Source organism: Nyctibius grandis, chromosome 7, assembly GCF_013368605.1.
Source record: "Nyctibius grandis isolate bNycGra1 chromosome 7, bNycGra1.pri, whole genome shotgun sequence".
Taxonomy (NCBI): domain Eukaryota; kingdom Metazoa; phylum Chordata; class Aves; order Nyctibiiformes; family Nyctibiidae; genus Nyctibius; species Nyctibius grandis.
The window spans coordinates 31,768,633-31,782,639 of record NC_090664.1 but is presented as its reverse complement, the minus strand read 5'-3'; the positions used below and the strand labels follow the sequence as shown (position 1 = coordinate 31,782,639).

Here is a 14,007-nt window from a genome sequence, read left to right as displayed (position 1 = left end):
TTCTTAGTTCAACCTGAGATTAAATAGTAAATGTGAGGGTAGTTTTAGCAAAGAGCAGGAGGTTAGACTTGCAAGGGATGCCACTGCAGACTTGTAAGGAGGAGACGTAGTCCTACTGCTGGTCCTGCTTTAATCAAGGTGTACCCAGACTGCAAGGACACACTTTGTGCATTTTTATGCTCAGTTTGAAGTCAAAGTTAAACAAAACAATAAGAAACTGTGGGTTGCAGTGATACTTCCCAGGCAGCAGAGTAGCCCGCAGCGTTAGTCATGCCCCAGGCAAAAGTGATGCGCACTGACAGCATCAAAACACCAAGCCTGGCAGGTTAGATCACTCCTGCTAAAACCAGCGTCAGTTTGGTACTGCCCAGCCTTGCACAACCACCCGGCACTCACCGTGCTCTGCCAGGAAGTGGGGCACCTGGTTTCAATTCTCCTCTTTCCCCAGAACAACGCAGCAGGAGCAGGCGAACCCTCGCCCTGGATGAGCAGTCTGGGAAGGGCATCTTCGCTCCCCCCACCTTGGCCAGGCAGGGAGGAAAAGCCTTGGAACTCTCCAAGGGAGGGGGAGCTGCCTCCTGCAGCATGGTGGCCACTGTATTATACCTTGCTGGGCCCCCTGGTTTTGCTTTTATCCACCCTCTGATATAAAATGCATGAAAGCACTGGCAGCAGGGGCAAGACCCACAGTTTGGGCCAAGTTGCAAACTTTAGAGGTAACTAGTTGTGGTAAACAAGAAAAGAGAGTAACCCAAGTTCCGAAGGGAGCCAGGGGCTCGATGGATGTGGTTTGTTACACCACAACATCTAGCTGTTAGCTTCCAGTCCTGCAAAAGGTTTTACATGTTCAACCACAAGTGTTTTGCTGAAGGCTCAGATGTGTAAAACTATATACATGCCTTAAGGAGTTCTGTGATTAGGTCTGCACATGTAATCCTGGTCCTCACTTCTGGCCCTCAGAAGGATGTTTCTGTTCCTTCCCAGTTCATGACTATTCATGTGACACTGGAAACCATCAGTCTGCTTTTAAACACTTTAGGGACGAGTCCTGACATCCTCGCTTTCAGTGCTTCCTGAAACTTGGAAGAGGTAGTTGACTGCCATTCTTTTCTTTCTTTCCTTTTTGGGGGTTGTGTTGTTTTGTTGTGTTTGGAGGTTTTTGTTTTGGGTTTTTTTTTGTTGTTGTTTTTATTTATTTTTAATATCAAGTATCATGTGCTCCAGCTTTCTCTTCATTTATTAATTACCTTCTTTGTGGCCAGATTTCAGATTGTGTGGGGGGAGTTTCCTTCCTTCTTCACCTTCTTTTTTTTTTGCCTTTTAAAATGAATTTTCAGTCAAACAGATTTAAAATATAAACGGAAAACTAATTTCCTGGAATTGCAAAATTTGGTTACAGGTGTGGTCTTTTCTTCCAAGTGACACGTTGTCAAAGGCATTGGTAAAAGTCACTATTTCTTGCTTCCGTGAAAGAGAAGAACTGCCACGTATTTCTCCCGTGTTGTGACACTCTGTAAACACCGTCCATTTGTGGACCTGTTACACTGATCACAGGAAAAGAATGTTGCTATGGCAAGAAAGCAAACAGTTTCTTTCTGAATTGCTTAACTTGGAGGCAAAGAGGGAGTTCAGTGTGTGTGAGAGAGCAGAATGACACTTTTCTAATTACTTCTATCTGCTCCTGTAGTCTCAGTTTTATGAGCACCATTGAGTCATGGCCAGTAAGCAGGATGACAGATCCTTTTGCATGGGCAATGCACATCCTTAAGAGACAGATTGCTCAGCTTGGAGCTCACTGTACATCTCACTAGAGAGTGATCAGACCCAGCCTAAGCAAAATATATTAATTTCCATTTGTTTTGAGAGGAGATGTAGCAAGGCAAAGTGTCTTTACAGTGAGCAGAAGTTTCAAGTGGAAAAATATAAGTTGGATGGAGGTATGAGGAAAAGGCTATTCTGCATCTGGCAACTTCAAGTGCTTTCACAATTCTCGGCTGTGTGGTAGACTGCGTTCCTTAGGCTGCCCCAGAGTCACATTTCCTGCATGTGCTGTCAGTTGAAACACATGGGGCCAAGTTTGTCTGAGGGTGTGGAGAATGCTGGATGACAAAAGAGGAAACAAATATACAGCCAAAAAAAAAAGTTCAGATAGAAAATGAGTTTCACTGTTAAGAATGGCATTTCTCTGTACTTATATGACTGGCAAAATATTGTGTGCTGTTATGTTGTGCAAAGCTGTTGGCAGTCATGGTATTCACGACGTGCTGTTTCATTGCTGTTTGCTGCACAGCCAAGCTTTGCCATGTTAGAGCTGTGCTCGTAGCTCTAAGTACCTGTAGTCATAGCATCACAGAATGGTTTGCGTTGGAAGGGACCTTTAAAGATCATCATGTCCAATCCCGCTGCCATGGGCAGGGACATCTTCTACTAGCTCAGGTTGCTCAAAGCCCCATCAAACCTGAGCTTGAACACTTCCAATGATGGGGCATCCACAACTACTCTAGGCAACCTCTTTCAGTGTCTCAGCACTCTCATCATAAATAATTTCTTCCTTATCTTTAATCTAAATCTACCCTCTTTCAGTTTAAAACCAATGCCTGTTGTCCTGTCACTACAAGCCCTGGTAAAAAGTCTCTTTCCGTCTTTCTTATAAGCCCCCTCTATATACTGAAAAGCCGCAATAAGTTCTCCCTGGAGACTTCTCCAGGCTGAACAACCCCAACTCTCTCAGCCTTTCCTCATAGGAAAGGTGTTCCAGCCCTCTGACCATTTTCATGGCCCTCCTCTGGACCTGCTCTAACAGGTCCATGTCTTTCCTGTGCTGAGTACCCCAGAGCTGGATGCAGTGCTTCAGGTGGGGTCTCACCAGAGTGGAGTAGAGGGGGAGAATCACCTCCCTCGGCCTGCTGGCCATGCTGCTTTTGATGCAGCCCAGGACTGTCCTTAGAAGATATCCTCTGTTTATTTCTGTGTGCAAATGGCAGTTCCAGGAATAAGCAGAAGGGTGGTGATGGCAGCTGAGGAAACAGGAAGATGGATCAGCAGAGTCATGGGGCAGGAAGGAGGCAGTGAAGCGGAGAGGTAGACACTGTGAGAGCAGTTCTCTTGGGCTTCCCGCTCCCAGCCCTGACGTGTGGTGACAGCCTGAGCAGAGAGACCAAAACCCCTTCGTGATCTTCAGCCCTTTTGCAAGCAGGAACTAAACAGGTGCTGTTCTGTTCCTTCCCACCTGGTCCTGCTCCTGCCTCCTCTTTGCTGTTTCCTATCTCTTCTTTCCGTGGTGCTGGATGCTGGGAACCACACGAGCCATGCTGGAGCACCTTACTCTTGACAGACCAACATAAGACTAAACCCTTGTCCTTATCCCTCCCACCTCCCTTCTGCTCTCCTAGCACTGGCAGGTACTGTTTAGCTTCCCTCCGAGCAGCTCAAACTCAGCAGTGTGCTTCCCAGCTATCAGTTTGGGGGCAAGGGGTGCCTGGACACTTCTTGCTCTTTCTGTAGCATCTCTCAAGCTGGAGACCATAGACATACACGTGAAAAAGCTGTTAGTAGTGTACACGTTACAGCATTGTGTTACATGGTCCTTTGGAAGAACGAGGATGTTCCTTCTGCATAAGAGATGCCCCTGAAAAGAGCAATTTATTTTCCAGTCCAGAAAACCAGCATTAGGAATGACAAAAGCTAATCACCCTGTGGAATGTGGTGACAGCGTGTGAAAAAAAGTGCTCCGTGGAAGAGCTGGTGAATGATTATGGCAGAGGACAATTGGTGGGATGTGAAGTCTGCAGATGAAAGCAGTATAGGGATTCAGTTTAAACAGAGGTAGTCTTGAAAGTGATACAAAAAGGAATATGCAAGCACGCCAGGCTCCTGTAAGGAACTGTCACATGAGTAACTGGAGGAGCTGTGGCAGGTGGGAGAAGAGATTTTGTAGTAGTCCAAGGTTTGATTGTATTTTGCATTTCAGATTCAGATTTTTGTGGTTTAGATTCTACATGTGGATGGATGAGGATATGCATATTTTGAAAAGAGAAAACATGACTGTTCACATACCGATGGATTTGTGAACTCACAGCCTCTCACTGCTGCTTGCCTGCTTGCCATAGTGACATGGGTCCACATTTGCCAAACAAAATTCTCCACAAATTCAGCCCCTGCTGTTATCCTAGCTAAGCTGCAAGAGACTGATGGCCTAGCCCTTCACTTCAAGGCTGGTTTGCCTTGGAAAACAAACTTTTCCCTTTTCTTCTGGTTTAATCTAAGTTTGCTCACAAACTAGCAGCGAACTAGTTCTCTTGCTTTAAAGCAGCATCTCCCATCTCTCCCACCTGTCTTCCAGCAGTATCCTATTTTGATTCTGTTTCCTGTTTTGATTCTGTAGTGCATTAGAAGCACTATTTAGCATTTACTAAAAGTGGCTGTGAATCTTAATAGTTTTCCTTTCTATATTGGGATCTGATCACAGAATGCAGACATAGTAAGCAGTCTGTTCATGTTCCTTGATCTTTGCATAGGTTTCTGCCTTGTTGAAAGCTTCCTTGAATTTACATTTCTACAGCATTCCTCAGTGAGCACACTGTCTGCCTTCAGATTTTCCTTTGGGATTGTGACAGACCTTGAGGACACAGGTAGCATGGAAAGCAGGATTGGCACAAGCTTTTGCTAGGGCCCCAAATGAGGCATTAAGGACAAAGTTTACATACTAGTCATTACATACTGCTCTCTCTGACTTTCCTTCCCTCCTTCCCACCTCCTTTCACTCTCCCCCAAGTTTTGACAGTTTGGGGCTCAGGTGAAATAGCGATAAAGAATCTGTCTTCAAGGTAGAAGGAAATACCAGACTTTTTTCAGAATTAAAACTCTGCACTCCAAACTGAGCGTATGGAATAATTTATTTTAGAAAGCATAATGTATTGTTTGTACAATGTGAAAAACCCATCTTTTTCAACAAGAACTAAAACAACAGTTCTGGGTGAAATGATGTCTTGTTCTGTGCTTTGCTCCTTCAAGCCCTGACACCGCTGGAAACTATAATACAAGAAACTATTGACTACACTCGCCAGCGAAAAGTGTTTGACCGTCCCGTCCTGCACAACCAAGCCGTGCACTTCCGCCTGGCCGAGCTGGCGACCGAAGTGGAGCTCCTTCGTTCGCTGCTGTACCGCACCGTTGGTGAGCTCCCACATCTGCCTTCCCACATGTGCTTCTCATCATGCAAAGAATGTTGTCAGGCTAAAGGAACAGGGGGAGGTGGTTGCCAGAGAGGGGCAAAGTGTGATCAGTGACTGTGTGTGTATAACTGTGCTTTTTTATTTTATTTTTTTTTTTAGCTCTCTACGTGGAAGGCAACGATGTGACAAAATTTGCTTCCATGGCTAAGTTAAAGGCAGGTCGTCTGGCCCGTGAAGTGACTGATAGCTCTCTCCAGTTTTGGGGAGGAATGGGATTCACCAGTGAGGTTCTGGTGAGCAGGTTTTACAGGTGAGCGAGCGAGTGGTGAAAATAGGAAATGGCTTTACTGAAATTTGGCCTCTTAAACGTCCTGCTACAACATCACCCACTGAAAAGGGCACCAGCTCCTAGTCAATGTGAATGCTATTGTTCCACTGAATGGTATGTCACTGATTTATGTTGTGGATGCAAGAGCATCCACAGTCCCATTGACTTTGGGGTGACATATGTGAGTGTCAGGAAATAGGCAGACTATTCCTTTGCCAAATCTTGGCTTTGCGTTACAGCTGTGTAGTTCGAAGTACTCGCAGGTTAGCTTGAATGTCAGGTGAAAGAAGTAAACTCCATGTTTTCCCTCATGGTCCTCCAGCATCTGCCAGGCAATAGGACAAGGAAAAAAGGGGAAGCCTACCAAAAAGTGATTTTTTTTCCCGCCTCTGCTCTTTGTTTGCTTGTAATCTTGGTTACAGGAACACAACTAAAGCAAAACAGCAGCTTTCTTCCAAACCACGAGCAACCAGTGAAAATCATCTTTTTCTCCATACTTCCACCTCAAATATTTGTGTGAAACTGTGGAGTTCACCATTGGGCTCCTGCAGTAGTCTTTTCTGATAGCAGTCTCCCCCTGATTAGTCACACCAGATACCATGCAAGATGTATGAGAGATGTAGCTGTTTCCAGCAAGCTGTAAGATCATTGAAACGGTACAGAGGCCTTTTTGCAAATTAAGTCCCATGCCAAGCCCTTGAAATCTTAATATATAACTACTTAGAGCAAAATTCTGTGCAAGCAAACAGTTTTCCTGTCGGCGTGTTAGGAAAATTCTGGCCCCAGTGTCTTATATTCTGTAGAAGAACCAAAGTGGAACTCACATTTTCTTGCAGTAACAGATTTCAGTTCAGCCCTTATATATACGATACCTAATCAAAGGTTAGCAAAGCTAGGTAGTGGTTCAGTTAGTTGAAAGTTTTGGTATCTGTGTAAAGTGAGAGCAGAACACTTAAAAAACCCTGTAAAAGTCTTGTCTCTTTTTAGTAGGTTGAGTTACTTTTTCTATTTTTAATAGCATTTTATGAACAATGCCATTGTGGTAGATCAGAGAGATCTTCAACCTTTTTTGATTTGTGGATTCCTGACGTCTTCTGGTGAAAGTGGAGACTGCTGTATGGTAGTCGTTTTAAACCTGCTGTCACTATGATGGGTTTTCTTAGTTACTTTTTTCACAGCCTTTTTCTTAGCAGCTAATGGTCTCTGGTGATGTTAGATGTTAAATGGTCTCTGGTGATGTTCAGATGTTAAAATCTACTGCAGTAGGCACTCTGAATAAAATGAATCCCTATCTTGAAGCACTGACTATCAAGGTAGTAATGTATAGAGATTAAGCCATGTGCATTTATATAGTTTTGATCTGTCTTTAGATTTCCTACCCCAGTATATTATCGCTAACTGTGGGCAGGGCTTTTCTCTGTGAATCCCAGAGTGTTTCTAAGTACACCAGCAGAGTCACATTTTTCCTGAAAAGAAATCCAGAGTATTTCCTATTGGTGTAAACCGTGTCAGCTGGCTAGAGAAACATATCTTTCTGCCTCTAAAGCAAACACTGTTATAAATGAGGCTAAAGGTGGTGTGATATCTATACTCTAAAATTCTCTGTGAATCAGTAAAATTCCATCATTGAGTAACCATAAGCTCCAGGAAGGGAGAAGTAGAGTATTACCTAAATAAACAATTACAGGTTCAAGTCAGAATCCTGTTAATCTGTAACAATAAGCGAAGCAGCAACTTTCCTAAAGCTGTTCTTTTTTGTACAGCAGTCTGAGTAACCATTCACGTCACTGCTATTTGTCAAGTAGCAAGCAGCATAACTGCACAGCGTGACATCCAGTCATAATGTACAAAGATTTTTGTAGCATAATCCTTACCAAGTTTCCAAGGAAATGTTAGTCTTTGACACACATCGGGCTGTTACTCCTCAAAGAGCACACAGGGTAGTGCATGGTTAGTGCATGAAGTCTTTGAATTTTAGTTATTGGTGTTGGTGAGGAGACAATAAACAGACCCGGCACAAAACTGTCTGCCAAATGACTTTATTCACATCTATCATTTTAATTATTAGTCTTTTAACTTTTGTAGAACAAGTGACTTTTCTAAAGTGCAGTATTCTCTAGAAGGCATAAAGATAGCTGTTTCATCATGTAGGTGCCTATACTGGGCTGATTTTGTATAAGTAAATGTCTCATTTTCAGTTGTAGGGATTCTGAGAAGGAGAATGGGTTTGGAAAAAAGTTTTCAGCACAAATATCAAAGGGTTTAATAGAAAAATACAAGCCAATATAAAAAAAAATAAGAGTGGACTTCCAGACTTTACCCTACTAGCAGGATTCTGCAGAAGGAGAGCACCAGACTGGAGCTGTGTTTGTTTATTTTTCTCTCCCCTGTACAACATGCCTCAAAGACATTGCAACTTAGGAAAAATCAGTTATTGAACAAACCCACAATCTATACGAAAACCCCAGGTTGTGAGAGATCAGAGGGAGGAAAACTTTTTGTAGCAGGTATATTGCAATTTTTCAGACTTCATAACATGATTTTTTTTAAAATTTCAGGTAGTTATCTATACATTTTAATAGTAATTATGTACGCTTCAATTGTTATAGGAAGAACTTGTCTGGCCTTCTTAAAAAAGTTTGATTTTTTTTTATAAATTCAGATTGTTTCTAAGTACTAAACACTGTGTCTAACTGTTGCCAGTTCTTACAGGTTTTATTCTTGTGGGATGTGATGGGGAGAATGCTATCATTTCTTTACTTGGTGCATTGTGAAAGACTCGAGAAAGCAATAGTGAAAAATATTGATGGACTACTCATGTGAAATAGATAAAAGTATAAATAGCATTGCAAATGTGCATAGCTGCAGAAGAAAATCAGATTTCTTGTTTTCCCTCAACTGTCAGCCAGGTATTGAAATGTGAAGTTTTATTTGTAATTAAGGATAGTTAAAAATCAAAATTCTATATAGTTTTAAATGGAATTTTTTAAATAAGTAATGCATTTCCTTCTGAATTGTTTTTTATATTCATCACGTTTAAAAAGTCAGTTGAAATATTTTATTCAGTTTCATCCTTTATTTCATTTTTTATATTCTTTCATTCTTTACAAAGCATGTCTGAACTAGAATGAGTCTAGACAATTGGGTTTTTTAATCAGTCTTTGTCATCACAATTGGTGGTTGTACCAAACAAAACGAAACCCATCAATTTCTGCTGACAAAAAAAATTTGCTTTGAAGTCAGGACCTAACTGTTGGGACAAGACTTAATAACGATTCCTCAGTGATCTGTGAAAGCAAATCTGTAGTTCAACCTTTTTCTGCAGAGGTTTTGAGACAGATGCCTGTCTACCACTTTGGTTGACTTTATGAGTACCTTGAGAGGGAATTTAGGAGATGAAGCACATGACATCTAGCTCTAATATGGGAAATCAAAGTAAGTAACTGTACAGTGATGACTTTAAAGCGGAGCTACGCTCCAGAGCAGGGCAAGGTGATGCCCACCCCTGCTCAGCTGTCCCTTCAAAATGCCCCTTTGGGGAAACCGGCAGGCCGATGCGAACGGGCAGGCATGGCCGCTGGTGGCTGGGCTGTGCCAGAGGCCTGCTGCTGGATGCTATCAGCTCAAACTTCGCCCTCTGGGTTAAAGTCTCCTTTGGATGCTGCCTGATTTGGACAGCCTATAAGCAATCTAGCTGAGTCTGAAGGTGGAAGAGGTCACAAGATATTAGACTTGAAGGTAAATCTCAGTACATTTTGTGGAGAAAAATCTTGCCAGTAATACAACTTTAACATAATAATTGTGAGAAAAAGGGGCAAACCTTTTGTAACCAAGTGCAATTTGTGCTGAAAGGAAACAGCGTGTAAATGGCCTTCTGGGAAGCAGTGATACTCTGAGCCACATAAACCTTGGGGAGGAGTTAGCAAGACGCCATAGCAATGGCCTCCTAACCAGGGACACAGGGCACAGCATCTCTGAGGAACTGCTGCCATGAAACCAGGCTGCAAGGGAAAACCAGAGTCAGAGTCACCAAACCTTGCTTTCTTCCCCATGTCAGAGTGGCCCTGGTCACTGCTGGAAAAGGGAAAGAAAATTACTTATTTTCTTAGGACTTCAAAGTTATGTGAAGACATCTGCATTGAGGATAGATAATGCAGCGGACTCCTCTGAGCGTGTTTGTGAACTGAAAGGGCTTTACAGATCCCAGCGCCGTATGGCTTTCAAGAAGAAAATGTAGCATAGAGCAGCTCCCTGAGCAGACACGGCTTCTCAGCTGCAGGTAGTAAATGGTAGTAGGATGCACAACTGCAAACACCATCACATTTTATCAGCTTGAGGCTAGAGACAGATTTTGTGTGCCATTAGCTGTGGCCTTAGTGTCTATATAGCATGTTACAAGATCAAAAGCTTTCCTCGTGCTGTGAGGTAGGTACCTGCGCCTGCTTCATGGCTCGTGAAATTGCACACAAGGGAAAGTTCAGACTGAAGTAAGTACCAGCCTGAATTTTCAGGGTAACTGGGGCCAGAAGGTTTACAGGCAGGGTGAGGGACACGGCTTGGATTGTGCAAAACAAGGGCTGAATGGCGCTCTGGATGCAGAGGGGTAAACACCAGCCAAAAGAGGAACATTAAACTGAAGGACTGTGCTGGATTATACTACTCAGGAACACATTCAGGCTGTAAATTAGAGGGTTCCTAATGATTAGAACAACTTTGTTATGTGATAACCTTCAAATTAGGCTAGTCCAAGATTAAAGTGAGCTTGTTTTTTCTTGCTAAAGCAGTGCTTGATACATTTCTGAAGGAAGTTATATGATATGGTACCTATGGAGATGAGAAACTTTGATGATGTGGGGGGTCCTTTTTGTCCCTTTTGCTACCTAACTAGAAATTACTGATAACCTGGACTGAGTTTGGGTAGGAAGAGTTCCTCATAAATACAGTTTTTTAACTCAGCATTCAAGAAATTATTTTTTTTTTAATCCATCAAAAAATGGATTGCTTTTTAACATTTGTATCTTTTGATTTGGTTGAGCAGAGTAAGTCTTATCATCTACAGTTGATGTTTCAGGTGCATGGAATTACCTGAACGAGAGGAAGCTCTTTGCAGGGAGTGTTTTGGGGGGCCAGAACACAATGGTTAGGAATTATCTCTTTCCTGAGGCAAACTCCCACTCTCCAAGGAAACAGCATTCAACAAGTGGCTAGAGGTTCGATCCCTCAAAGTGATACCTTGACATAACTGTTTGGTGCGTTGCAGGCTAGTTCCTCACTGTCCTTGACCAGGGTGAAGCCACCACAGGTCGGTGCTCACCTCAGCAGGGCTGCAGGTAGTGCAAGACATGCTGCTCTGTCATACGGGCAGCAACAAGGCAACTGAGGGATCGGGAAAGAAAGTTGCTGTGCCAGAACAAAAGCATTCCAGTGGTAGCCTACCTAAAGCAATAAAATTCTAATATTTATATATATTAAAGTATTTATGTGCTGTATTAACAATGCATTATTGATATAATATAAACTATCAAACCATAAACTTACACTAAATAGCTGATATACAAGCTTACTTTACTATATCATCTTCCCAAGCTTCCTCACAGAGTTCCTGGCAGGATAGTTAATCCTGTGGTTTTGTTTTCTTATGCTGAAAGCAAGTCTCTTTCCCAGAAGAGGGCTGCTAGGTTAACATCATTCAAGTCCTTTGTCATCTCGATCCTCTTAAACTAGGTAAAACCTTCTGTCCTGTCTCTGTGGGGAAGAGATGGGCATTAGTTGCCTGCTGTAGATTCTGGAGGAAATATTCCTTATCTCACCCGTAAGAGACAAAAATATTATCACCAGCAATTTTTTAAAGACACACAAACACATGTGAAAGGTGTTTTGTTTTTTTTTTAAAGATATATTTATATAATGACTATGTAATAACCTGACATGTCTGTTACACACCACCAAAGCCAGATCTTACCACTGCCTATTTATAACTTCATATAAACAAGCCACATGTGTCCAGGGTTCCTGCTGCAAATGGAGGGCTTTTATCAGCATCACAGAGGAGTTCGGAGGATTAATTACTTACTGTTGCTACAGTGCTGTGAAGATGCAAGATGCTAAGCATTGGCAGGGGCTTTCTGCAGCTTGAAAAAGTAGGCAGCACCGCAGCACAGAGAACTAGTAACCTACTATTGTTCCAGCTCTGTGCCTTCAACAAGGCCCATAGGAAGGTGAGGAATCTTCAGGCTATTGAATTAAGTAGAGGCAGTTTAGCAGAACTATGGTGTTTGCTTATTTTTCTTCTTCTCCTCAAAGGGGAGAAGAAATTTGTGACGAAAATTGCTTAAGGTGCAGTAGTTTGCAATCTGGCTAGCACAGGGAACTTAGGCAATACTGTTAGGGATGACTCAGTGACATAAAATGGCAGTTTTTAAATGAGTCTGATTAGAAATATCAAATTAAAAGTAAGCAAGCTTGGAGCAGCCATTCATTTTTAAAGCAGAGAAACTTTATATACTATATAATACTATACTATAATGCTATATAATGCTAATACTATACTATATACTATATATAGCTATATACTACTACTACTATACTATACTGCTATATAGTGCTATACTATAATACTAATATGGATTGTGCCAGATCTCACATAGCCATTAGGGAGACCAGGATGCTCATTGGTTAAAAAACTTGAATGAAAATACACCTTCTCTGTACAATTCTCCAATACCGATGGATTGGAGATGTATGGATTGACTAATGTATGGATTGACTTAATACTCTTTTTACCACACAGTTAAGCACAGTTATGTGCTGCAACACTTTTTTGCTGGTGGCCCTCCAAAAGCTCCCTCCCCTCCTAAAATTTAACTGCGGGTTTAGGCATCTGCAGGTTTAGGCACCTACAGCTTTGGCAAAGGACCAGCGGGGATGTTGCGGGAAGTATCTCAGACCATCTCGCCAGGAGGAGGCAGTGGATGAGGTGTTCTGCAGACAACTGGCATTAGTATGTGACGTGTAGGTAGTTTGAGCAGGCAGTCCAGCAGAAAACCTTGGGAAGAGCCTGTGATGCTTTATGTGCCAATCCAAAGTGATAAGACCTAAACAGAAGTCTGTATAGAGTTCAGCTGCAGGAGGTCTGGCTAGGCTTAAGCAGGGGCAGTTGTATGCTAAAAGAGGTTTTAATTTATTTCAGGATGAAAATACAGTGTCATGCCAAGTTAAGGTTATTTTTGAAAGAATCTGAAAATTGGACATGCCAAGTTATATCTTAAGCCTTTTAACTTTGAATTAGCAACATCCCTGTACACAAAAGGGTATTTACAGTGCTGACAATACATTTGTCCACACCATGTATGTACTTCTGTCAACAAGGGGTTTCAATATAATAAAAGCAACTCCATAATAAATGCACAGAAGAATAGGTAGGTACAGTTCTGTACTTGTTCCATCAGTATAGCATGCAAATATTTAAATCTACTCTTTATATTTCTACAGAGACTTCAGATTAATGTCAATAGGAGGTGGTACAGATGAAACCATGCTTTCCATCATATGCAAATACATGGAAACACTTCCAAGCAAGTGACACATCTCCACTCTTCCTTGAAAATGAAGCAAGAGCATGGCTTGTACTGCACACTGAAGGTAACAGCCAGTATGTTTCAAGGGTAAAACAAGTAGAAAATGTAACAGTGACTTTGCCAACAAAATGCTTGTCAGAGTCTTTGACCATTGTCATTCTACATGTTCTCCAATATCAAATTTCTGTTGATAAGAAGCAGTCTGAAAGTGTGTGGCCTCCTGCAGGATTTTTTCCATTTTTTTCAGTGAGTTACTACTTTGGGGGGGCTTTAGGGATCCACACTAAGTGCCCAGAACAACTGTCTTTAATCAGGCTCTATATACATGTTAGAGCATCTAAGCTGCCACTTAATAAACATAACTTCCATATGAATACAGCTACGATTTCACTATTAGCGTAATCTAATTTCAGTGTAACTTTGCTTTCAAGAGCAATAATTAAGGCACAAATTATTCCCTGCCATATTCAAATACTGGAACAGTGATTTTGCTCTCAATTACAAGTACCTTCCCTATCTTTCACTTTTAGCAAGTAAACATGGAAATGAGTTCTGTTATCTTTGTCAAGTTCACATCAACTTGTACTACTCTGTCATGGATGTTTGGTGGTGGGAGTGGGGCTTGATTTTTATTTCTAGAACTCTACAAACAACTGTTTAATTCTGTCTGAAACTTCTGGAGGCCTGAACTTCAGCAGTAAGGTATCATGTTTTGTAATTATTAAAGAAAAATATTAAAAATAAACATGTTAATAATAAAATTGTGTGTAAATTACTTAAACTCTTCCTAAAACAGACATTTAAGCCAGATGAGACAGCCTGTATTATTGAAAAAAAAGCTTTAGTGGAATTGTCCTTGTAATCAAATGGATGTGTTGATTAAGCATTTTCTAAGGAATCACCATGATACTGTAAGGTAAACAGTTTG

At 41.7% G+C, this 14,007-nt stretch overlaps 1 protein-coding gene across 3 annotated transcripts in view; it reads left to right on the top strand.

Moving 5' to 3' along the window:
• Positions 1-14,007, top strand: part of LOC137665465 (probable acyl-CoA dehydrogenase 6) — a 101,447-nt gene that overhangs the window by 81,755 nt on the left and 5,685 nt on the right. For 2 of the 3 annotated variants that reach the window (XR_011048515.1, XR_011048514.1), the window contains exons 7-9: positions 5,014-5,175; positions 5,334-5,484; positions 12,994-13,143. Coding sequence is in view for 1 of the 3 variants with exons in the window: in XM_068404475.1 (XP_068260576.1) it covers positions 5,014-5,175; positions 5,334-5,484; positions 12,994-13,084 (404 nt within the window). In the remaining 2 variants the exon portion in view is untranslated. Of the gene's footprint in view, positions 1-5,013; positions 5,176-5,333; positions 5,485-12,993; positions 13,841-14,007 lie in introns of those variants that run through there. The other variant, XM_068404475.1, reaches the window with a different exon arrangement.